Consider the following 24,844-nt stretch of genomic DNA (forward strand, 5'->3'; position numbering starts at 1 on the left):
CAAGTAATTAGGAAGGCAAATTGAGTGTTGATCTTTATTGCAAAGGGAATGGGAGTATAAAAGTAGGGAAGTCCCGTTACAACTGTACAGGGCGTTGGTGAGACCACACCTGGAGTATTGCGTACAGTTTTGGTCTCCTTATTTAAGGAAGGATATACTTGCATTGGAGGCTGTTCAGAGAAGGTTCACGAGGTTGATTCCGGAGATGAAGGGGTTGTCTTATGAAGAAAGGTTGAGCAGGTTGGGCATATACGCATTGGAGTTTAGCAGAATGAGAGGGGATCTTATTGAAACATAAAAGATTCTGAAGGGGCTTGACAGGGTAGATGCAGAGAGGATGTTTCCCCTCGTGGGGGAATCTAGAACTAGGGGGCATAATTTCAGAATAAGGGGGCACCCATTTAAATCGGAAATGAGGAGGAATTTCTTCTCCCAGAGGGTCGTGAATCTTTGGAATTCTCTTCCCCAGAGAGCTGTGAAGGCTGGGTCATTGAATATATTTAAGGTGGAGAGACAGACAGATTTTTGAAAAACAGGGGAATCAAGTGGAGTTGAGGCCAAGATCAGATCAGCCATGATCTTATTGAAGGGTGGAGCAGGCTTGAGGAACCAAATAGCCTACTCCTGCTCCTAATTCTTAGGTTATGTTTTCATCAGTTAAAATTGGTGCACCCACTAGTACCAGATGTGTACCCACAGCACTTCACCCTATTGTTATAGCTCAAAATGCTCTCTCTAGACTCAACTCAAGTTTAGAGCAAAACTGCAACTGACATGCTGAGTGTATGAAAATTTCACAAGCCAACCATTAATTTTCACTATATTCCAGGGACAACACTTCCATTCCACTGTATCTAGCCTGGTACAGTATCCATGTGTTATCCTGGTGAGTCAGAACCCAGTAGTTTTACCTCAAGACACACTGGATCTACTCCATTTGTCAACAACCATTCTAGAATTGCCTTCCAATGACACTAGTAGTCTCTAGATGCTCAAGGAGAAACTGATGCAGACCGGACATGAGGTCTTGATGTGGTTTCATGGCAAAAACAACAGGTATGGCCTTCCAATACTGAAAAATACGAGGGGTACTTCAAGCACTGCAAGATACCAGGCATGCATATAAACGGCAAAGCCACGGTAACCAGGTTACAGAGCCTGAAGTTAGTAACTAGGAAGGAACAGATGCCCAGGTAATGTATCCCATTATATACAACACAATAAAGAAACTAATATGGGTGATACATACATAACTGAATACTTAGTGATACTGGTACTTGTGTTTCTATCTGTTGGTGACCTGGATTGAGCATAGTTCTGACAGTGTGTGAAGATTGTGAAATGCAGAAGACCATAGTTCAACAATCTGTTACTGGGTCTGCTGATCCCCAAATTAACACTTCAAATACCTTCCTTGTCATCACTTCATGGAAAAGCTGAGCTCCTTTCTGCATAGTTGAAGCCACATTACCTAATTATCTAATTCCAAGACAATATCCATTAAAATAAATACATTTCAGAATAACAAAGATTTTTTAAACTGAATTCTACAATTCTCAGGGAATAACTGACCTGTCAGTCCTTGAATGCAGAGGAATTAAGTCAGGGATATTGATAATCAATTGATGAGTTTGAAAAAAATCATTGCTCCATAATGTACAATTGTGTTATTTTAAACTCTTATAACATCCACACTAAATGAAATTTTAAGGAGCTCATCGCTTTCAGCATCATCGATGAATTATCTCATGGAGGTGTGATGGCACTGTTGGGTTTGCCAACAAGTTAACTCACTGACAAGCAGCATTCTATAAATTTGGCATTTGTAAATCCATCAGACATTGGCCTGGCTAAGTCTACAATGCACCAATGAGTCTTTATAGCACTGAGTGTCAACTAGCTGAAAAAACAGGCTTTGGAGCCGAATTGCAACCAGCTTGGGACTAAGTGTGAACTATTTGGATCCTACCTTCAGAATGGACACAAAGGCCCTGGATGTGCAACAAAGCAGTTACCTACAGTATTTAAACATCAAAACATTCAAAAACATATTCAACAAGTAAGCCAAAGGCTTTAATAGTTAAAAGTAAAGAAAAAGTTAAAACAAGAGAAAGAAAATGTAGGGGAAATAAAGACAAGGAAACTTTTTTTTTTTTAAAAACTGGCTAGCCCAGGGAATTTCCATCCTCTGGATCTGGTGGAAGTCCGAGTGCATTAGCATTAAAACTCAAAAGTTTAGGTGTTCACATTTTTATATGAGGCAAAACAGAATATTCTTCGACAACAGTGTTTATTGAATTTAGAAGCAGTATCTTCATAACCACTAAGGAGCTTTCAGTGCTGAATCATGCATTTTACACCTTTACACATTGTCCCATGAGTGTTTATTATAGTGCCTTTAATGTAGTAAAATGGACCATGGTGCTTCACATAAGCGTAATCAGACTAACATTGTTTTTAAGCCATATAAGGAGACATTGAGAGGAGTGATGAAAGCTTGGTCAAAGATGTAGGTTTTTGGAAGGTTTTAAAGGAAGAGAGGGTTGGAGAGGCAGGGAGACTTAGGAAGGGAAATCCAGAGCTAAGGGCCTCGATGGTTGAAGACACAGCCCACAAGAGGGACAGCATGTAGATGAGGAAGAGGAGGGGGCCAAGGATAGATCCTTAGGGGACTCCAGAGGTAATGGTGTGGGGGCAGCAAGAGAAGCCATTGCTGGAGATGTTCTGGGTACAATTGGATAGGTTAAACATGGAACAAAGCAAAGGTTGTCCCACTCAGTTGGATAATGAAGGAGAGGCGCTGGAGGAGAATGGTGTACTGCACCATGTCAATGGCTGCAGAGTGGTCAAGAAGCTCTTGAGGATGGATAGTGCACCACGGTCACTCACAAGAGGGCATCATTTGTGACTTTAGTTAGGGCTTTTTCAGTGATGTGCCAGGGACAAAAACCTACCAGGGGCAGAAACCTAAGATTCAAACATGGAGTTGCAGGAAAGATGGGTATGTATTTGGGAGGCAGCAAGGTCTTCAGAGAAAAGGGAAGTAGGGATGGGGAGTTAGTTTGCACTGACAGATGGGTCACGGGTGTTTTTTTTTGAGAAGATGTGTTTTAAAAGGTAGGGAGACAATACCCGAGGAGAGGAAACCATTTACAATGTCAGCTAGCATGGGGGCCAGGAAGGAAGAACATAAAAAATAGGAGCAGGAGTATGGCATTCGGCCCTTTGAACCTCCTTCGCCATTCAATATATCATGGATGATCGGCTACCTCAACTCCAGGTAGAGGACAGCCATTTAGTAAGAATCGGGTTGAGTGTCTCATGGACAAGATGAGCACAGAGAAACTAGAGAAGGACACGGGTTCAGGGCTAAGGCAGGGGGGACCTTGGGAGTAGTTTGGCATGATGTACAAGGGAAAGGGAGGCATGCAGCAGAGGCAGCTAAATAGAGGGTCTCATTCTTAGTGATAAAGAAGTCCATGACCTCCTTGCTCTTGGTGTTGGAGGGGCAGGGCAAGAGAGGTTTAAGGAGATGGTTGATCGAGGAGAAAAGAAGCCGGGGGGGTTATCTTTACATGCCTTGATGATCCTGGAGTAGTGAGCAGTTTTTGCAGAGGGGCGAAAGGCCCAATAGTGCTTGATGTGGTCCAACCAGATCTGATGCTGGATGACTAAACCAGATGTGCACCAGACACACTCGCATGCGCCCCTTGGACTTGAGTGAACAAATATAGGGCCATATTGGGGTGGGGGGGGTGAGTATGGATTTTACTGGGGTCAAGGACATCAAAGGCAGAGGTGAGGACATGACTGAGCAGATTGACAGTATTGTGGAAAATGGGCCAAAAGGGTTGGAAAGTAGCAGGGTGAAGCATGTGATGAGGGAAACAAGAAGTAGATGGTCTTGTCTGTGATCAAGACGATGGGAATAGAGAGGCCAAGTGAGATGGCATGGTTAAGGGGATGGCCATGACTATTAGCAGGAGAGTTTATATAGTAGTTATGGCAACACAGTAAGGTACTGAGATCAGAGGAGATGGGAAAGGGAGAGTTGAGGTGGAGATTGAAATCACTGAGGAGGATCCGCCACTTAATGCATAGGCTGAGAGAGGAAAGGAGGGAGGAGATCTTAGAGAGAAACTGAAGGTGCGGCTTGGTGGGGGCGGTAGAGAAAGATGTTAAGAGGAGTTGAGGGAGTTTGAACAAGGCGAGGTGCTCAAAAAGAGCAGGTGCCAGAAGAGTAGGGGAAGAGACCAAGCTGTGATAAGTGCCACATTGTCACTACAGCAGTTTGGGCAAGGCAGGGGATGGAAGGTATAGCCAAGCGGAGAAGTGTCAGTAAAAGGCATGGGGTTTCCAGATGTGAGCCAAGTTTCTGTCAAAACCATGATCTCAATGCAATCATCCACAATTAGGTTGTGATGGCAAGGACCAGATGTTCTGGAGAGAAATGCTGCCAGGGGCAGTGATCACTGATTATCTTGCAGATTCTAAGGGGCCAGTAGGGATAGTTGGCAAGATTAGCCCCAAACGGACACACTGTGAGGTGGCTGCTAATAAGGAGGTAACAACAGGTGTCTTGTTAAGCCCCTTGGAGAATGCAGAGAGGCACAGATGGTAGCTGTGGGCCTATCCAAAGGAGATTCAAGCCTGGGATGGTGACAGAAGAGTAAGAAGGCAGAGGAGTGGTGGTAGGTTGGGATAAGGAAGTACCTGAAAGGGGTGAAATTAAAGTTGGCATGACTCGGTGACAGAACGGGGAGGAAACAGGAAAGAAGGGCCCAGAGAGGCCGAGAAAAGAGGGAAAAAAAGGAAGATATAAGTAATGGGTTTGGGTCCAAAGCAGCAGCCATAATACACGTGAATGGACACAAAGGAAATTCAGGTTACATAGGCATGGCAAAGATTAGGGTAGATATGTCCTGGTTGCAAACAAAAGATGAAGAGACAAGACGATACGCGAGAATCCAAAGTTAAAGTCAGAGATCCTGCAGTGAGATGACACTGACTAGGGAATACGGTGGAGTCATCTTAGAGTACTGTAACCTACTGGCTATTGAACTGGATTAGCAACCCAGAGATCATAAGTTCAAAGCCCACCATAACATGTTGTGAAATGAAATTCAATTCAATACATCTGAATCAACAATGAAAGTTACCATTTTGTCATCGAAAGTCAGCTGGTTCATTAACGTCCTTTAGGGAAGGGTCCTACCAGCCCTACCCAGTCTGGCCTACATGTGACTCCAGTCCACACTTCGTGGTTGACTCAATGCCCTCACTCAGGGCAACTAGTGATGATCATAAATACCGTCTTTTCTTTTCACATCACCAAAACAAGTTTTTTTTAAAGTCCGAGGATGACTCTTACCACTTCTGTTGATGTTTCTGCATGCTCTGAAGTGACGTGTTCCTGGAGAGTTGTTTCAGTGAACCCCATTTTCCCACAGTAAGGACAAGTAAAAGACTGTGGTTGCTCAACTGACAAGGCTTCCCCACCATAATACAAATCTGCAAAACAATAATGTACACATCAATACATGCAATAGCCTGAATACTCTACTTGGAGCAAGTAGCGAAGGATTTTTCCCCCCCTAAACAATGTTAACCAAGAGCAACACTTTTGCATCACAACTGTATTAAGCCAGGTTGAAAATGGAATCATGATTACATGACAATACAATAACTGGCTTTCAAAAGCAGAAAGCTGTTATAAGGTTAATAAAGTTAAATGGTGTAAAAAAGTTGTCCAGTGTTCATCTGGAAAACAAATCAGAAAGAGAGAATACAGCACAGATTTACTAAGATGCTGCCTGGTATGGGGAAACAAAAATACAAAGAAAGACTTGATAAATTAGGGATATTTTCATTAAATCATAGGAGGGGGGGGGTGATTTGATGGACTTACTTCAAATTATGAAAGAAAGAATGTAGGTAGAAACAGACGGTTTCCAATGATTGAGCAGGTCTAAGATGAAAGATTTAAGACAGAGGCCAAGACAAACTTTTTTCTAACAGTGTTCTGAGGCTGTGGCATGCAGCACCAGAGTTAGTGACTGAAGCAGAGATCATGGCCGGAATTTGAGCGAGAGGCCTCGGTTTCCCGCCCACAGTCAGCCAGCTGGAGGGGCTGGCCTACTGCGCGCGGGTAGGCTTCAGTTGCGAGGGATCGGTCCGGGGGAGGGATCGAGGGAGGGGTGTCAGGATCGGTGTACGGGGGGCGTTGCAGGATCGGCAGGCGATAGGGAGGAGGGGGGGGGTGTCGGGGATCAGCGGACAAGCGGGGATCGTGCAGTGGGGGAGGGGGGCAGCGGCGGTGTCGGGGCTGTGTGAGGGAAGAGGCCTGGGGAGGGTGATCGGAGGCCTAGTTTGGGGGGGGGGGGGGGGGCCTCCGATGGCAGGGGTTGGTATGGTCGGGACCCTGGATCCAGGAGGTAGGTACAAAGCCACTTACCTCCTGGATGCAGCAGTCCCCACCTTGGTTTTACTGCCAGATTTCACAAATTGTGTGAAACCCATCCACAGGCAGTTAAAAACAAAATGGACAAGGAAAATAGAGGCTTACAGCCTCATTACACAATATTTAAATTGAGGTAACGCCCCCTGGCAGCAGGTTGTCTGCCCGCAACCCATCCCACCTCCAGCAAAACCGGAAGTGGGCGGGTTGGAGGCGGGATAGAAACAGGAGTAGGCCATTCGGCCCTGCTCCGCCATTCAACGAGATCATGGCTGATCATCCAAACCCTAGCACCCGGTCCCTACACCGACAGCCATCCCACCCAAGCCCTATCCCCGTAACCCCACGTATTTAATCCCCACTAACACTAAGGGCCAATTTTTTTCATGGCCAATCAACCTAACCCGCACATCAGGTCGGGATTCACATTTTTAACAATTTAACTGTCCCCACGCTCCAAACCCACCCGTTTTTTGATGGGAAAATTCCAGCCCATATCACCGTTTAAGAGTAGGTTAGATAGATGCTTGAAGGAAAAGTCCATATGGGGATATGGGAACATGACGGGCACATGGGATTATGACTACTGTTCATATGACACCAACATTGACTGGTTGGGCCAAATGGCCTTTTTCCACATTGTAACTTTTATGTAATACATATATTATATAAAATAGTATGAAAGGAACAGAGCATGTGAAAAATAGCTGCCATACAAGCAACTGACACTTGTTGCAGGCAATATATTATTTGTGCAGTCTAGAGTAAAGTGTATTTTCAGGCCTCATACATGTATGAAAGGCAGTATTCCTACTTTTAGTAGGAATCTAGAATGCGGTCTACTTTTCTACCCTAATACCATAGGAGGCAATGACGAGCAACAATAGGCAATACAATTCAATTAACCTTCTAGTTAAATTTGAAGCCACCAGAAATTACTTGCCTTATTGGCAAGTCTTCATTATGTGGCTATTTTCTCCATGTATAGCACCTCATATTTAGCACTGCTCACACAATCCTCACTTATCTGAAAGGGGTGCACTTTCTGGAATTGACAGTTAAGTTGTACTAGAATATTGCTTCATTGGCTGGCTTCCACAAGGGCAAAAATCCCTCAAAGGATAAGAAGGTATGTTTGAATATCGAAGATAAACACTTGGATGATGGCAACCCTGTGATGAACACTTGCTGTGTTCCTTTAGGCCAGTCTATCCATCAGCTGCTTTTTGTATGCTCAGGAACATTGTCACTGAATGGGATGCACTGAAAAGATTTCAGTTTGTTGCAGATTTAGAAAACTGGCAAATGGAATTCAATCCAGAGAAGTGTGATGTAATGCATTTGGGGAGGGCTAATAAGGCAAGGGGATACACAATAAATGGTAGGATACTGAGAAGTGCAAAAGAACAGAGAGACCTTGGAGTGCATCTCCACAGATCCCTGAAGACAGGACAGGCAGATCAGGTGGTTAAGGCAGCATACGGGATACTTTCTTTTATTAGCGGAGACAAAGAATACACGAGCAGGGAGGTTATGCTTGAACTGTATAAAACAGTTACAGGACCACAGCTACAGTACTGCATACAGTTCTGGTCACAGATTACAGGAAGGATGTGATTGCGCTAGAGAGGGTACAGAGAAGATTTACAAGGATGTTGCCAGGACTGGAGAATTTTAGCTAGGAGGGAAGATTGGATAGGCTGGAGTTGTTTCCTTTGGAACAGAGGAGGCTGAGAGAGGTTTTGATTGAGGTGTATAAAATTATGAGGGGCCTAGATAGAGTGGATAGCAAGGACCCATTTCCCTTAGCAGAGGGGTCAATAACCAAGGGGCATAGATTTAAAGTAATTGGTAGAAGGATTAGAGGGGAATTGAGGAGAAATTTTTTCACAGAGGGTGGTGGGGGTCTGGAACTCACTGCCTGAAAAGGGTGGTTGGGGCAGAAACCCTCATCACATTTAAAAAGTACTTGGATATGCACTTGAAGTGCAGCAACCTACAAGACTACAGACCAAGAGCTGGAAAGCAAGATTAGGCTGCTTAGCCCTTTTTCAGCCGGCACAGACACAATGGGCCGAATGGCCTCCTTCTGTGCTGTAAATTTCTATAACATAAGAAATAGGAGGTGTAGGCCATTCGGCCCCTCGAGCCTGCTCCGCCATTCAATGAGATCATGGCTGATCCTCTGCCTCAACTCCATTCACCAGCCCCATCACCATATCCCTTGTTGCCCTTACTAGTCAGAAATCTATCGCCTTCTGTTTTGAATATACCCAATGACTGAGCCTCCACAGTCCTCTGGGGCAGAGAATTCCAAAGATTCACCACCCTCTGTGTGAAGAAATTTCTTCTCATCTCAGTCCTGAATGGCCTACCCTTTATCTTGAGGCTGTGGCCTCTGGTTCTAGACTCCCCAGCTAAGGGAAACATTCTCCCAGCATCCATCCCATCAAGCCCTGTAATAATTTTGTATGCTTCAATGAGATCCCCTCTCATTCTTCTGAATTCAAGAGAATACAGGCCTAGTTTACTTAATCTCTTCTCATATGACAGCCCCACCATCCCAGGAATTAATCTTGTGAAGCTTCGTTGCACTCCCTCTATGGCAAGTATATCCTTCCTTAGGTAAGGAGACCAAAACTGCACACAGTACTCCAGGTGTGGTCTCACCAAGGCCCTATATAATTGGAGCAAGACTTCTTTACTCCTGTACTCAAATCCTCTTGTAATGAAGGCCAGCATACCATTTGCCTTCCTAATGGCTTGCTGCACCTGAACATTCATTTTCAGCGGCTAATGTACAAGGACACCCAGGTCCCTTTGAACATCTGCATTCCCCAATCTTTCACCATTTAGGAAATACTCTGCCTTTCTGTTTTTTCTACCAAAGTGGATAACTTCACATTTATCCAATTATATTCCATCTGCCATGTTTTCGCCCACTCACTGAGCCTGTCGAGATCCCCTTGAAGACTCTTCACATCCTCTTCACAACTGACACTGCCACCTAGCTTTGTATCATCAGCAAATTTGGAAATGTTACATTTAGTCCCCTCATCCAAATCACTGATATAGATTGTGAATAGCTGGGGCCCACTTTGCGGTACCCCACTAGTCACAGCCTGCCATCCTGAAAAAGACCCATTTATCCCTACTCTTTGTTTTCTGTCTGTTAACCAATTCTCAATCCATGCTAGTATATTACCCCCAATTCCATGTGCCCTAATTTTGTTCACCAACCTCGTGTGGGACCTTATCAAAAGCCTTCTGAAAATCCAGATACACCACATCTACCGGTACCCCTTTGTCTACTCCACTAGTTACATCCTCAAAGAACTCCAATAGGTTTGTCAAACAGGGTTTCCCTTTCATAAATCCATGTTGACTCTGCCGAATCTTATTAGTTTCCAAGTGCCCAGTTATTGCATCTATGATTAGTCTGAGGCTGAACCACATTGTTCACAACCTTGGTGTCATATTTGATCCTGAAATGAGCTTCCAACTACATATCCGCACCATAACAAAGACCGCCTACTTCCACGTCCGTAACATCGTCCGTCTCCGCCCCTGCCTCAGCTCATCCACTGTTGAAACCCTCATCTGTGCCTCTGTTACCTCTAGACTTGACTATTCCAACGCACTCCTGGCTGGCCTCCCACATTCCACGCTACGTAAACTTGAGGTCATCCAAAACTCGGCTGCCCGTGTCCTAACTCGCACCAAGTCCCATTCACCCATCTCCCCTGTGCTCGCTGACCTACATTGGCTCCTGGTTATGCAGCGCCTCGATTTAAAAATTGTCATCCTGGTTTTCAAATCCCTCCATGGCCTCGCCCCTCCCTATCTCTGTAATCTCCTTCAGCCCCAGAACCACCTTCCCCGCAAGATATCTGCGTTCCTCTAATTCTGCCCTCTTGAGCATCCCCGATTATAAATCGCTCAACTTTTGGTGGCCGTGCCTTCCGTTCCCTAGGCCCTAAGCTCTGGAATTCCCTGCCTAAACCTGTCCACCTCACTACCTCTCTTTCCTCCTTTAAGACGCTCCTTAAAACCTACCTCTTTGACCAAGCTTTTGGTCACCTGCCCTAATTTATCCTTATGTGGCTCGGTGTCAATTTTTTTGTCTTACAATACTCCTGTGCAGTGCCTTGGGACGTTTTACTATGTTAAAGGCGCTATATAAATACAAGTTATAGTAATCTGGGATGTTATGATTAAGGTTATCCACCAGGTGGTGCTGTAGCCAATGCTGCTACTAAGGTCAGGGGATTGCTTCCTGTTAAGGTCAGCAAAGGTGGAATGTAAAGGCTGCAGGCCGGTACGTTGTTACCCAGTTGTTAATAAAGTACTCGTACTACAGGAAACTTTCGTTTAACCGGAGGTTAAATGTCCGGAAAGCTCTATCCACCGGCAAAATTCAGGAGTCGGTTCAGATAAGTTTTTTTACTTCTCGTTGCTTTTTTTCCTCCAGTCGTGGCTCTGCAAGGTCTAACTGAAGCCGTTGCTTAACTACAGAGATGCTTGCAAGCTACGCCGACTGTTTTGAAGTTGTTGCTAAGCAACGGGGTTTGTTGCTTCACACGGAGCTCAGAAGCTCCATATGTTTTAACATTAGCGCTGCTTTCTCCGGCAGTTTTGATGGAACGGCAACAGCTCGGTCCCGTCAGTGCCGGATACCAGAAAGTTTCCTGTAGTTCTAAGATATCGCCTCTTCCGAGTTCCTTGTTTCACTACATGGATTTATCACATTTGGCGACGAGGTAAAAAAAAAGGACCCTGAATAAAGAGAAATCTGCCAGGACGTTTAAACAACAAAATCACGAGCTACAGTTAGCTACCAGTTGGAAGAGAGCATGGCTGCCACGGTAGGAACAGTCTCCGCTTTTGATATTCAAGCACAAACTTGGGAGGAATACTGTGAAGTGTTGGGTTATTTTTTCGAAGCAAATGAAATAAATGCCAGAAAAAGGAAAGCCATTCTGCCTAGTTCACTGGGAGGCCAAACCTACAGTTTGATGAAGAATCTGCTTAGTCCTGAAAAGCCTGGAGACAAATCATTTGTTGAATTAGTGGCCTTGCTAAAAGAACATTTCAACCCTAAGCCTAATGAGATTGTACAGCGGTTCAAGTTTAATTCAAGGAACAGAAAAGAGGAAGAGAGTGTAATGGACTATGTAGCGGTGTTGCGTAAATTAGCACAAGATTGCAATTATGGGAACAACCGGAAGGAAATGCTGCGAGATAGGCTAGTTTGCGGAATTATGGACGACCGAATGCAGCGTTGATTATCCGAGACTGGGCTTACTTATGAAAAAGCATGGAACTTGCTCAAGCCATAGAGACAGCGAACCGAGATGTAAAAGAAATACAGGGTTCAGAGAGGGCTAATGCTAAGCAAGTTGCAGGTCAGGTTATTGTGCAAAGTTGAACATGCGTCAGAAACCACAACGTGAGCATGTGAAGGCATGTTATAGATGCAAGGGCGATCACTTGGTGAGTGAATGCCAGTTTCGGTAGGAAAAGTGCCACAAGTGTGGGAAACAAGGACACATAAAACGAGAATGCAGGGCAAAATCACCTGTGGAGGAATCCAAACCAAAAGGGGGAGGAAAGCAAAACCAAGGAAGAGAAGTGAAAAAACATGGAGCACACCTGAACAAGGCAGAGTACTCAAAATTGTGGAACCGTGCAAAAGTTCCAGATTTAAAGCCTTGCTCCCTGCATCTTAAAACATATACAGGTGAACGAGTAGCAACATTAGGTACAGCTAATGTAACTATGCAACACAGGGACACAGTGGAAATTATAGTATCGGGTACCGGACCAAACCTGTTAGGTCGGGGCTGGATAACAGAACTTAAATTAGACTGGGGAGCAGTAAATCAAATAGATGAGGGCAAACAGTTGACTTTGCAAGAAGTGTTGAGTGAACATGAGAATGTGTTCAAGGAGGAACTTGGCACATTTAATGGCCCCCCAGCTAAGATTTATGCAGACAAGGAGGCACCAAGGTTTTTTAAACAACGACCTGTGCCTTATGCCATGAAACCAAAGGTGGCGGGTGAGCTTGACCGTCTATCGAGAGAGAACATACTGGAGCCAGTGCAATGTTCGGAATGGGCAGCTACCATAGTACCTGTTTTAAAACCGGACAATTCGGTAAGATGCTGTGGAGATTATAAATTGACAGTCAATCGGGTGTCCAAACTAGAGCAGTATCCTATTCCCAAAACAGAGGATCTCTTTGCAAAGCTGGTCGGAGGGAAGAAATTCACAAAGTTGGATATGAGTCATGCCTACTTGCAGGTTACACTGGATGACAAATCAAAGAAGTATGTTACCATAAATACACACAAGGGTTTGTTTACATATAACCGCTTACCGTTTGGTGTCTCATCTAGACCAGCTATCTTCCAGAGGACAATCGAAGGTGTACTGCAAGGGATTCCACATGTTTCCATCTATCTGGATGACATTCTGGTGACGGGAAGAACCGACCAGGAGCATCTGAGCACTCTGAGAGGTACTACAGAGATTGGGGAGGGCAGGGTTACGACTCAAGAGGAGTAAGTGCACTTTCCTGGGGAATGAGGCAGTGTTCCTGGGACACAGAGTGGACGCCACCGGGCTCCATCCACTCAAGGAGAAGGTACAAGCACTGCAGGACACCCCTGCTCCTACCAATGTGGCCGAGTTAAAAGCTTACCTGGGACTGTTGAACTATTATAACAGGTCTTTACCAAACTTGTCAACAGTGTTAGCACCTCTTCACAAACTACTGCGCAAGGAGACTCAGTGGCAGTGGGGAGAGGAGCAGGGGGTTTCATTTGAACAGTCCAAGAAACTGATGCTGTCGTCGGATGTGCTGGTTCACTACAATGCAGAGAAAGACATCATTCTCTCTTGTGATGCTTCACCTTACGGGGTGGGGGCAGTTCTTTCACACTGCATGGAAGATGGAACTGAAAGGCCAATAGGGTTTATGTCCCGAACTCTAACACCAGTGGAAAAAAACTATTCCCAGTTAGACAAAGCGGGGGTAGCAGTAATGTTTGGGTTACAGAGGTTCCACAAGTCCATATATGGCAGGAAGTTCACCATATGCACTGATCATTAACCTCTTCTCTCTCTTTTCAATGAAATGAAAGCAGTTCCACAGATGGTGTCACCCCGGATCCAGAGGTGGGCAGTGACGTTGAGGGCATATGTCATCGTCTACAAGGCGGGCAAGTACCATGGGAACGCAGATGCCTTGAGCCGTCTTCCACTGCCAGGAACACCTATCCATGCAGCTCCAGAGGACAGAGTTTTGATGTTGGAGGACACTGACACGGCACTTGTGACTGCAGAGCAAGTAAGAACATGGACAGGTAAAGATCCAGTACTGTCTAGAGTTCGAGAATATGTGGTGAGGGGATGGCCACAGCATCCGGAAGGGGCTGACTTCACACCCTACAGTGTCAGGAAAACAGAGCTGAGTGTGCAGGATGGTTGCGTGTTGTGGGGAGCACGAGTGATTATTCCACAGCCAGCACGACAGTCTATCCTAGAGCAACTACATCAGTGTCATCCTGGGGTCTCGCATATGAAAGCCTTGGCTAGGAGTTACTTGTGGTGGCCAAAGCTAGATGAGGAGATAGAAAATCTAGTCAAGACATGCAGCACTTGTCAGGTACACAGGAAGACACCAGCAGCGGCTCCTCTCCACCCCTGGGAGTGGCCGGATAAACCATGGAGTAGATTGCACTTAGATTATGCGGGTCCATTCATGGGGAAGATGTTACTCATAATCATTGATGCACATTCCAAATGGATGGATGTTTATCCTGTAAATTCTGCTTCCGCCACTACTACTATAGACTGCCTGCGTCGGAGCTTCAGTAATCAAGGGCTACCGGAGATCGTGGTGAGTGACAATGCCACTTGTTTTGTGAGTACAGAAACAAGAGAGTTCTTGAGACAAAATGGCATAGTGCAGGTGACCTCGGCTCCATATCATCCGTCCTCAAATGGACTTGCGGAGAGAGCCGTACAAACATTTAAAGAGATGATGAAAAAAAGTGCAGAAGGGAGTTTAGCAGCCAAAGTGTCACGGGTTCTGTTCAGCTACAGAATAACACCTCAATCCACCACAGGACTCTCTCCTGCTGAGATGTTATTAGGTCGTAGACTACGTTCCACTCTTGACCTTGTCCACCCAGACCTAAAAAGGAAAATGGAAGACAGACAAAACAAACAAAAAGAGAACCATGACAAAAGAACAAAGCCGAAGTTTTGGAGAAGGAGATGCGGTCCTTACCAGGAATTTCAGTTATGGACCAAAGTGGATTCCTGGCTTCATAGACGCAATGGCCGGTCCAGTATCATACAAGGTCATGTTGGGAGATGGTAGGGTAATACGCAGACATGTAGATCAGATACTTACCAGACAAGGGGAAATTGAAATGAAGGTTCCAGATGCAATGGCTGAGGACAGGTTTGCCCCCAGTTATCCAAGTACATCTGTGGTGCCACCACCAGGGACAGAGACAATTCCACAGGAACCCATTCGTCAAGAGGAAACCATCGTTGCAGAGTCAGATACTCCGAGCACTGCTCAGGAGCAGCTGGTGGCTTCACCACAAACAAGCAGGGACTTTACTGTTAGACATTCACAAAGGTCTTGCAAGCCACCAGAGAGGAGATTGATACTGACCGGTTAGATTTGTCAAGTATGGAACATGGTGAATGGAGACTTCTTATGTGACCCTTAGGAATGGTTGTTTGTTAAGAAATTCATACTGAAATCTTAAGGGAGGAGGGATATAGTAATCTGGGATGTTATGATTAAGGTTATCCACCAGGTGGTGCTGTAGCCAATGCTGCTGCTAAGGTCAGGGGATTGCTTCCTGTTAAGGTCAGCGAAGGTGGAATGTAAAGGCTCCAGTTGTTAATAAAGTACTCGTACTAGTTCTAAGATATCGCCTCTTCGAGTTCCTTGTTTCACTACATGGATTTATCACACAAGTTGTTGTTGATTTACTAAAAGCAGCACCGCCAATTCTAAAATGCCTTTGTTTGAAGCACTGCCTCTATAAAATCTAAACCTGCTGTCCAAAAAGGAGCAATGCAAATCTTCAAGTTGTATTAGGCCTCATGTGTATACCCCACTTTGAATGGTGAATTTTGGAAAAATCTATCTGTACAATACACTCCCTTCTCCCCATTGTGTTTTTGCAGCTGTTAAAATATTTGGCTACCTGCCCTTACAAAGATTAGAGTTAGCTGAGTATGTTGAGCTGTACAGCAAAAAAACTCGAGTGTAAATTCAGATATCAACAGACTTATCGTTCAAGTACTACAAAGCAGTCTAAATTGAACTGTTTCCTGAGCATGATGCCCAATAACTCCTGGGGATCAAGATGGAAAATGGGAACCGAGCCAACCCCCCCACTGCAGACTCGATAATCAAATACCTAGCCGGAGCTTCCATGGTATGGCAGAGCACTGTTGACTCGCCAGCCTCTCATTAACGGGGGAGGGGCAAACCCCTTTCACTCGGCTCTAGATATTTCTACAAGCCACTGCCCTAACAGGTAGGATGCGCCTGGGTGAACAAACTTATCTAGTGCTCTGTGCTGTTAAGTTTTAAGCTAGCTAAACTCCAGCAGTACCCCATGCACACTTGGGGTTCCCCAAACATTGACCCTTGCCAATCTGCACCTAAGCCTTCTGAACTTGGGTGAATAGGGTCTGTCCCTACAGGGAAAGAGGTTGCACTCCATACCAATGAAGCGTACCGGTCAACCCCATCTCAACCCAAGAGAGATTACGTATGTTGCTTCTGTAAAGGTTCCATTCAGACTGCTTTATAGTCTTGAAAAACAAAGCTTTTGAGCCCCAATTTGCAGTTAGGGGCTCTTTTGTCATACAGTGCAGCATGCTCGACTACCTTAAGCTAACTGTGAGGGATCACTCATCAGCATGGTTTGGAAACTCAAACATGGTGATGGGCTTCCAGCACTGCACATTGTACTGATGGTTTAAAGTGTTCCCCTTCACCATTAGACTGGCCCCAATCACATTTGGCCAATTTGATGTTTTATTCTCACAGAAAGGGTTTGGAAATTAGTTATGTTTAAGTGTCCTGGTGTAAAACAGTGAATTTTCACAGGTTTAAAAAGTTAGGAACGTTATCAAATAAAATTTGAACCAAGCCACAGAGATATTAGGGAAGGTGACCAAAAGCTTGGTCAGAGGTAGATTTTAAGAAGCGTCTTAATGAAGGAGAAAGGGGCGAAGAGGCTTGGGGGGGGGGGGGGGGGGGGGGGGGGAAATTCCAGGGCTTCGGGCCTAGGCAGCTGAAGGCACAGATGCCAATGGTTGAGCGAAGAAAATCGGGGGGGGGGGGGGGGGATGTTTCACTACGTTAAAGGCGCTATATAAATGCAAGTTGTTATCTGCTACACTACCTCTATGAACAGAGCTTGTACAGTGAACTCCAGAATGAGGTACTGTCGCAACATGGATTAGAAAGTCATACTAGTTTGCAGAAATCTGTTCCTTTTCTCCACTTCCCTCCTTCTCTTAATGTCATACAATAGGTGATCTACCATTTTTCTCTTTACTAAAATAAAATTCAAGTCAGTGCTGAGTAATGGAATTTTTTTCCATATTTGGCAGCCACTAGAAGCATTGAGCATGGCTAGATGCGCAATATTGCTCCTTCTAATTTGTTTAAATAATATGCCATAACGCCAACTTCAGTGGAACACTACAGCTGTGTGAATTTTTCTGCTTCCCACATTAACCATTGTTATGGGCTCTTGGAGTGACACTGCGATAATTGTGCCAATTTGTGTCACATTCACTGCATTTTATGCATTGCCACTAAAAGCTGGACTGAGGCTGTATTAATTTCCTGAGAGACTTTTACAGCTGTCAGTGAGCATTCCTTTATCCAATCATTATGGTTTGGATTCAAACCTAGGTTCCAGAGATGAAAGGGCAATGCGCTAACTTGCACCACCTAATCTCCCAGCTTTAATTGCGAAGACGACAGTGCTAAACTTCTACACATGCAACTCTATGGAATTTAAGAGTAAGTATATTGATTTGAATGGTGATATTTCCCATTATTTAACCTCAGTTAGTTGGGAGAGTTGCTTGTTGCTTAATTATATTTAGGAAGTGGCTTGTGTGGCACTGAGGCTACTGGTGTTGAAATTTGATTACATTTTCAGAACAATCTGTTTACATAAACATATGCACAAAATATAGGAACAGCAAAAGGGTATTACAAATTTTGGCTCTGCTGTAGAATATTCTCTTGGGTGCAGGTGTTTTATCACTCCCGTAAGTGGTCTGAGCAGCATCTGTTCAAGTATGCTTATACTGCCTAATATCTAAGTATACAATAATGTAAACCATGGTGTAACAATAGTAACCCCTTGTGATCTGAACGGGTACAGTGTCTTTCGTGCATGCCCTCACATCTGCCTGTCCAATCTTTCAATAGGCAGCCTGAAAAACACGAGAGACCAGGCATAAATTGTTTACCTGCTTTATTTTGCAGAAAGCAAGTGAACACAGAGGTTAATAGTTGCGAACAAGCCTCGCCTACTTCACTTAATTTTCACTTCTCCGAAAAATAATGCACCATGCACCCTGTCCCTCTTGTCAGCTGTCCGAGTTTTTTTTTGGCATTACCTTTCTTTTCCGATAACTAACTGCAACTATTCTCCACCTTAACTTCCAGCTCTGGACTCAGGCTTGCACCTCACTCTCTCATTTAAAACTTGACTGACTTGCATGTATTCTATTCTTTCTGAAATCTCTGAAATGAAAGGGCAGGGCCTCAGACACTTGCCCCATTCATGGATCTGCCAGTATGTCAACCAAAGCAACGAATTCCTCTTCAAAGAGAATATTCTTGGCAGATACCTCATGATGGACTCACGTGCTAAATATCATCCCCACTATAAGAGTTGTGGGTGTTTTGTTACGCATCCGAGACAAGATAATGTAATGCCCTCATGTCATTGTGGAGAACAGTAAGGATAGTTGCAATAGCAAAATACTGCAGATGTTGGAAATCTGAAATAAAAACAGAAAATTCTGGAAATATTTAACAAGTCAGGCAGCATCTGTGGAGAGAGAAACAGAGGTAATGGCCCCAATTTTCAGCTTGTGTGGGAAATGGTCGGGTTTCCCCGAATGTGGGGTTTCTGACACACATAAAAAAGTGTCAGCCAGTTCCACGCAATTTTCCCTCAAGTGGCCAATTAATTCCCAGCATATGGGAAGCCTTGCTAATTGTCCAATTCCAGTCAAAAATCCCCACAGTGTGATGTCATCATTCATGGTGCTTTCAAGGTCCATGGCAAGGACTGCATCCTCTGAAGGCTTCCAAACGAACCATACAGGATGGCAGAGGAGCCTGCAGCAGCTGTGGCCAGTGCCAGAGCCCGAGCTGCCTTCAAATTCGACGAGGCTTCACTGCAGGCATTATTGGATGGGGTTACGGCCCACAGGGAGGTCCTCTTCCCTAGGTCAGGGAGGAAGAGGCCTCCCACTGAGACCAATGCTGCATGGATACAGGTGACAGAAGATGCCAACTCGCTGGGAGTCACCAGAAGAACCTTGGCATTACATGTCTAACTCCTTCCTTTACTCCCCCACAGTACCATCCAGAGCCCCCGTCCTCACTGTGGAGGAGGAAGAGGCTGTGCAGCCAGACTCCTCAGAGGAAGATCCAACCTCTGAGGGCACAGCGTCAGCAGAAGTAAGCACACCCAGCACCAGCGCAGGCACTCTCACCTCGGGGGGACCTTCAGGACATAGAGTAGTGTTGTCACCTGGTGTTTCACAGCTCACAAGTGAGCCTCAGCAGATTCTGGAGACAGGGACAGCAGTGGAGAGTCCTCGTCGGAGGGCGCAGGACTCTGCCAGCTCAGCTGCGCTGCATGTCGACCCTCTGCCTCTGGGTCCATCCGCAAGAGAAGAGGTGATGGATCTCCATGCACAGATGCAGGAGTCTCTGGCAGGTTTTGTCTCCAGGGTCGCTGCGAGTGTGGAGTGAATGGAGGAGTCCATAGCGACCATGGACAGAGCCTTTGTGGAGTCACTGGCGCATGAACGCATCACCATGGAAAGGTTGGCAACCTCCATGGAGGAGATAACGCGCCAGGGTACGGAAAACATGATGAGCGCTCATAAGAGAATGACATCTCTTGAGGAGCATTGGCCATCTGTTGAACAGAGAAATCAGATCTTCATGGAAGTCCTTCTGAGTAGGACTGCCAGTGCAGAAACGGGTCCCCATGGCCCCCTAAAGCGCAGCAGGGTGCTCTCAAGCCACTTCCAAGCGATGGCCCCTTCTGGCCCGTGCAGCTTCAGGTGAGTGAGCAGCAGCCTGGTGCTCATCCTGCTGTTCCTGGTTCTGCTGCTGCCGCCTCTGCTGCTGGAGATCCTCTAATGGCAAGAAGGGAAGGGGAAAAAAAGGCGTCCCATGCTTCTCAGATGCCTCCGCTGAGGAAGCGCTGAGTGAGGGTGGCGAGAGGGGCTTGCCAGGAGATCGCATTGGAGAAGTGTGTGAGGCTCCAACCTTCCACAGCTGTGCCTAAGCCTTGAAGAAGTAGCCCCAAACCTGCAACAAGGTCCTTCCACATACAAGTGCTGTCCCTTTAAATCGCACCTTCTCCGATTGACCTGCAGCTGACACCAAGCAAGCCGGCAAGCTTCACGCCAGGTCTCAGCAGCGGGGTTCCCCGCAGGCGTGTTTGATGTGGGGAAAGCCCCAAACATAGAAACATAGAAGATAGGAGCAGGAGTAGGCCATTCGGCCCTTCGAGCCTGCTCCGCCATTCAATGAGATCATGGCTGATCATCCAAATTCAGTACCCTGTCCCTGCCTTCTCCCCATATCCCTTGATCCCTTTAGCCTTAAGAAATATATCCAACTCTTTCTTGAATATATTTAATGAACTGGCCTCCACCGCCCTATGTGGCAGAGAATTCCACAGGTTCACCACTCTCTGGGTGAAGAAATTCCTCCTCATTTCAGTCCTAAATGGCTTATCCCTTATCCTTAGACTATGACCCCTGGTTCTGGACTCCCCGGCCATCAGAAACATCCTTCCTGCATCTAGTCTGTCCAGGCCTGACAGAATTTTATAGGTTTCGATGAGATCCCCTCTCAATCTTCTAAACTCCAGTGAGTATAAGCCCAATCGACACAATCTCTCCTCATACGTCATTCCTGCCATCCCAGGTATCAGCCTGGTGAATCTTCGCTGCACTCCTTCCATGGCAAGAACGTCCTTCCTCAGGTAAGGTGACCAAAACTGCACACAATATTCAAGGTGCGGTCTCACCAAGGCCCTGTACAACTGTAGCAAGACATCTTTGTTCCTGTACTCGAACCCTCTTGCTACGAAGGCCAACATACCATTTGCCGCCTTAACCGCCTGCTGCACCTGCATGCTTACCTTCAACGACTGGTGCACAATAACACCCAGGTCTCTCTGCACTTCCCCTTCTCCCAATCTATTGCCATTCAAATAATAATCTGCCTTCCTGTTTTTGCCACCAAAGTGGATAACCTCACATTTATCCATATTATAGTGCATTTGCCCTGTTTCTGCCCAATCACCCAACCTGTCCAAATCGTACTGGAGTTTCTCGGCATCCTCTTCACAGCTTACCCTCCCACCCAGCTTTGTGTCGTCTGCAAATTTGGAGATATTACATCCAATTCCCTCGTCCAGGTCATTAATATATATTGTGAACAGCTGGGGTCCTAGGACCGATCCTTGCGGTACCCCACTAGTCACTGCCTGCCACTCGGAAAACGACCCGTTTATTCCAACTCTTTGCTTTCTGTCCGCCAACCAGTTCTCTATCCAAGTCAATACCTTGCCCCCAATCCCATGTGCCTTAATTTTGCACGCTAATCTCTTATGTGGGACCTTATCGAAAGCCTTCTGAAAGTCCAAATACACCACATCCACTGGTTCTCCCTTATCTATTTTACCAGTTACATCCTCAAAAAACTCTAGCATTTTCCCCACTACCGATGTCAGGCTTACCGGTCTATAATTCCCCGCTTTTTCTCTACCACCTTTTTTGAATAGTGAGGTAACATTAGCTACCCTCCAATCCATGGGTACCGTTCCAGAGTCTATGAAGTTCTGGAAGATGACCAGCAATGCATCTACTATCTCTAGGGCCACTTCCTCAAGTACCCTGGGATGTAGACCATCAGGCCCTGGGGATTTATCGGCCTTCAGTCCCATCAATTTTCCTAACACCATTTCCCTGCCAATACTGATTTCTTTCAGTTCCTCCCTTTCATCAGACCCTATGCTCCCCGGCATCTCTGGGAGGTTATTTGTGTCCTCCTTTGTGAAGACAGAACCAAAGTATGTATTTAGTTGGTCTGCCATTTCCTTGTATCCCATTATAAATTCCCCTGATTCTGACTGTAAGGGACCTACGCTTGACTTCACCAATCTTTTTCTCTTCACATATCTATAAAAGCTTTTACAGTCAGTTTTTATGTTCCCTGATAGCTTACTCTCATATTGTATTTTCCCTTTCTTAATTAATCCCTTTGTCCTCCTTTGTTGACTCCTAAACTGCTCCCAATCCTCAGGATTATTGCTTTTTCTAGCCAATTTATATGTCCTCTCCTTGGATCTTATGCTATCCCTAATTTCCCTCGTTAGCCACGGTTGAGTCACTTTTTTGTTTTATTTTTATGCCAAACTGGGATGAACAAATTCTGTAGCTCATCCATTCGGTCTTTGAATGTTTGCCATTGCCTATCCACTGTCAACCCTTTGAGTGCCATTCCCCAATCAATCCTACCCAACTCGCTCCTCAGACCATCGTAGTTTCCTTTATTTAAATTGAGGACCCTAGTCTCCGAGTCAACTACTTCATTCTCCATCTTAATGAAGAATTCAATCATATTATGATCGCTCAGACCCAAGGGGCCTCGTACAATAAGATTGCTAATTAATCCTTTCTCATTACATAATACCCAGTCTAAGATGGCCTGATCTCTGGTTGGTTCCTCGACATATTGGTCCAGGAAACCATCCCGTAAACACGCCAGGAATTCCTCCTCCACAGTGTTGTTACTAATTTGGTTGGCCCAATCTATATGTAGATTAAAGTCACCCATGATGACTGCTGTGCCCTTATTGCACGCTTCATTAATTTCCCTTTTAATACCATCCCCAACCTCCGCCTTGCTGTTTGGAGGTCTATATACCACTCCCACTAATGTTTTTTTCCCCTTAGTATTTCTCAATTCTACCTATACAGATTCCACATCATCAGAGCTAATATCCTTCATTACAATTGTATTAATCCCTTCTTTAACCAGTAATGCTACCCCACCTCCCTTTCCTTTTTGCCTATCTTTCCTGAATATCGAATACCCCTGGATGTTGAGTTCCCAGTCTTGGCTATCCTTGAGCCACATTTCCGTAATCCCAACCAAATCATATTCATTTACCTCTATTTGCGCAGCCAATTCATCCACCTTCTTACAAATGCTCCTCGTATTAAGACATAATCAAATCAACTTTTATTGTCATTGTTAGTGCACAAGTGCAGTAAAATGAAATGTAGGCTTGCGGCTCCCAAGAGTGTACATTTAGATTAAGACATTTAAACATTCAAAGCCTTCAGGCTTGTTTTTTTAACGCTCTTAGACCTATTAGAATTATTTACTGTGGCCGCGTTTGATTTAAACCGTTGATTTCTCTGACTGCCACTTCTGTTTTTCTCCTTCCTATCTTTTGCTTTTATCCCTGTTTTTCTTTCCTCTGTCTCCCTGCTCAGGTTCCCAACCCCCTGCCATTTTAGTTTAAACCCCCCCGAACAACACTAGCAAACACTCCCCCTGGGACATCGGTCCCGGCCCTGCCCAGGTGCAAACCGTCCCGTTTGTACTGGTCCCACCTCTCCCAGAACCGGTTCCAATGTCCAAGGAATTTGAATCCCTCCTCCTTGCACCATTCCTCTAGCCACGTATTCATTTGAAATATCCTCCTATTTCTACTCTGACTAGCATGTGGCACTGGTAACAATCCTGAGATTACTACCTTTGAGGTCCTATTTTTTAATTTACCTCCTAACTCCCTATATTCTGCTTTTAGGACCTCATCCCGTTTTTTACCTATATCGTTGGTGCCTATGTGCACCACGACAACTGGCTGTTCGCCCTCTCCCTCCAAAATGTTCTGCAGCCGCTCCGAGACGTCCTTGACCCTTGCACCAGGGAGGCAACACACCATCCTGGAGTCTCGATTGCGGCCGCAAAAACGCCTATCTATTCCCCTTACAATTGAGTCCCCTATCACTATAGCTCTTCCACTCTTTTTCCTCCCAGCCTGTGCAGCAGAGCCACCCATGGTGCCAGGAAGTTGGCTGCTGCTGCCTTCCCCTGATGAGTCATCCCCCCCCAACAGTATTCAAAGTGGTATATCTGTTGGAGAGGGGGATGGTCGCAGGGGATTCCTGCACTACCTGCCTGCGCCTCTTACTCTGCCTGCTGGTCACCCATTCCCTTCCTGCCTGTACACCCTTTACTTGCGGTGTGACCAACTCGCTAAATGTGATATTCATGACGTCCTCAGCATCGCGAATGCTCCAAAATGATTCCATCCGCAGCTCCAGTGCCGCAATGCGGTCTGTCAGTAGCTGCAGCTGGACACACTTCCCGCACACATGGTCGTCAGGGACGATTTCCCACGTAGAGCAGGAGGAGCACACTACGGGGCTGGGCTGTCCTGCCATGACTTACCCTTTAACTAATTAATTAAAATTAAATGAATCCCACCAATTTCACTACAGTTAAATGATATATTTAAGGGCCCTCGTTTACAAACTGTCCCCGCTACACCACAGAGACCTTAAAAACTATAAACCACAGACTTAAAAGTTTTAAAACGAGAGAAATACTCCAACCAATCACCTACCTGTTTTGTGGTGACGTCACACCTCGAAATAGCCCCGGAAAAACTGCCTCAACAAGCTGATAATTGCTTATTAGTGCTCCGACGACCAGTCCCGCCAGCGGCGGCCGGGACTGAAGCGGGTCGCGGAGAAACGGTGGTCCGAAAGTCAGGCGGGGCGGGGAATCAGGCAGGGGGGGCCCCGACCCGCTTTTGCGCCGATTTTCGGCCCCCCGCCACATGAAAAGCCGCCCGACGGCGGCCAGAAAATTGACCCCAATGTTTCAGCTCAATGACCTTTCGCTGTTTCTCTCTCCACAGATGCTGCCTGACTTGCTGAGTATTTCCAGCATTTTCTGTTTTTATTTTAGTAAGGATAGTGGGACAGGACATACCCAGGGATGGTGATGGAGGAATCTGCGGCGTTGACTGATGGGTA

The 24,844-nt window shown here is 45.7% G+C and overlaps 1 protein-coding gene across 2 annotated transcripts in view; it reads right to left on the reverse strand.

Moving 5' to 3' along the window:
- Window positions 1-24,844, reverse strand: part of kcmf1 (potassium channel modulatory factor 1) — a 238,340-nt gene that overhangs the window by 60,392 nt on the left and 153,104 nt on the right. For both annotated transcript variants that reach the window (XM_085983446.1, XM_085983438.1), the window contains one exon: window positions 5,372-5,511. In XM_085983446.1, coding sequence (XP_085839572.1) covers window positions 5,372-5,511 — 140 coding nt within the window. The remainder of the gene's footprint in view (window positions 1-5,371; window positions 5,512-24,844) is intronic.

Source organism: Somniosus microcephalus, chromosome 1, assembly GCF_052327205.1.
Source record: "Somniosus microcephalus isolate GS21.2 chromosome 1, FLI_Smic_1.0, whole genome shotgun sequence".
Classification (NCBI taxonomy): domain Eukaryota; kingdom Metazoa; phylum Chordata; class Chondrichthyes; order Squaliformes; family Somniosidae; genus Somniosus; species Somniosus microcephalus.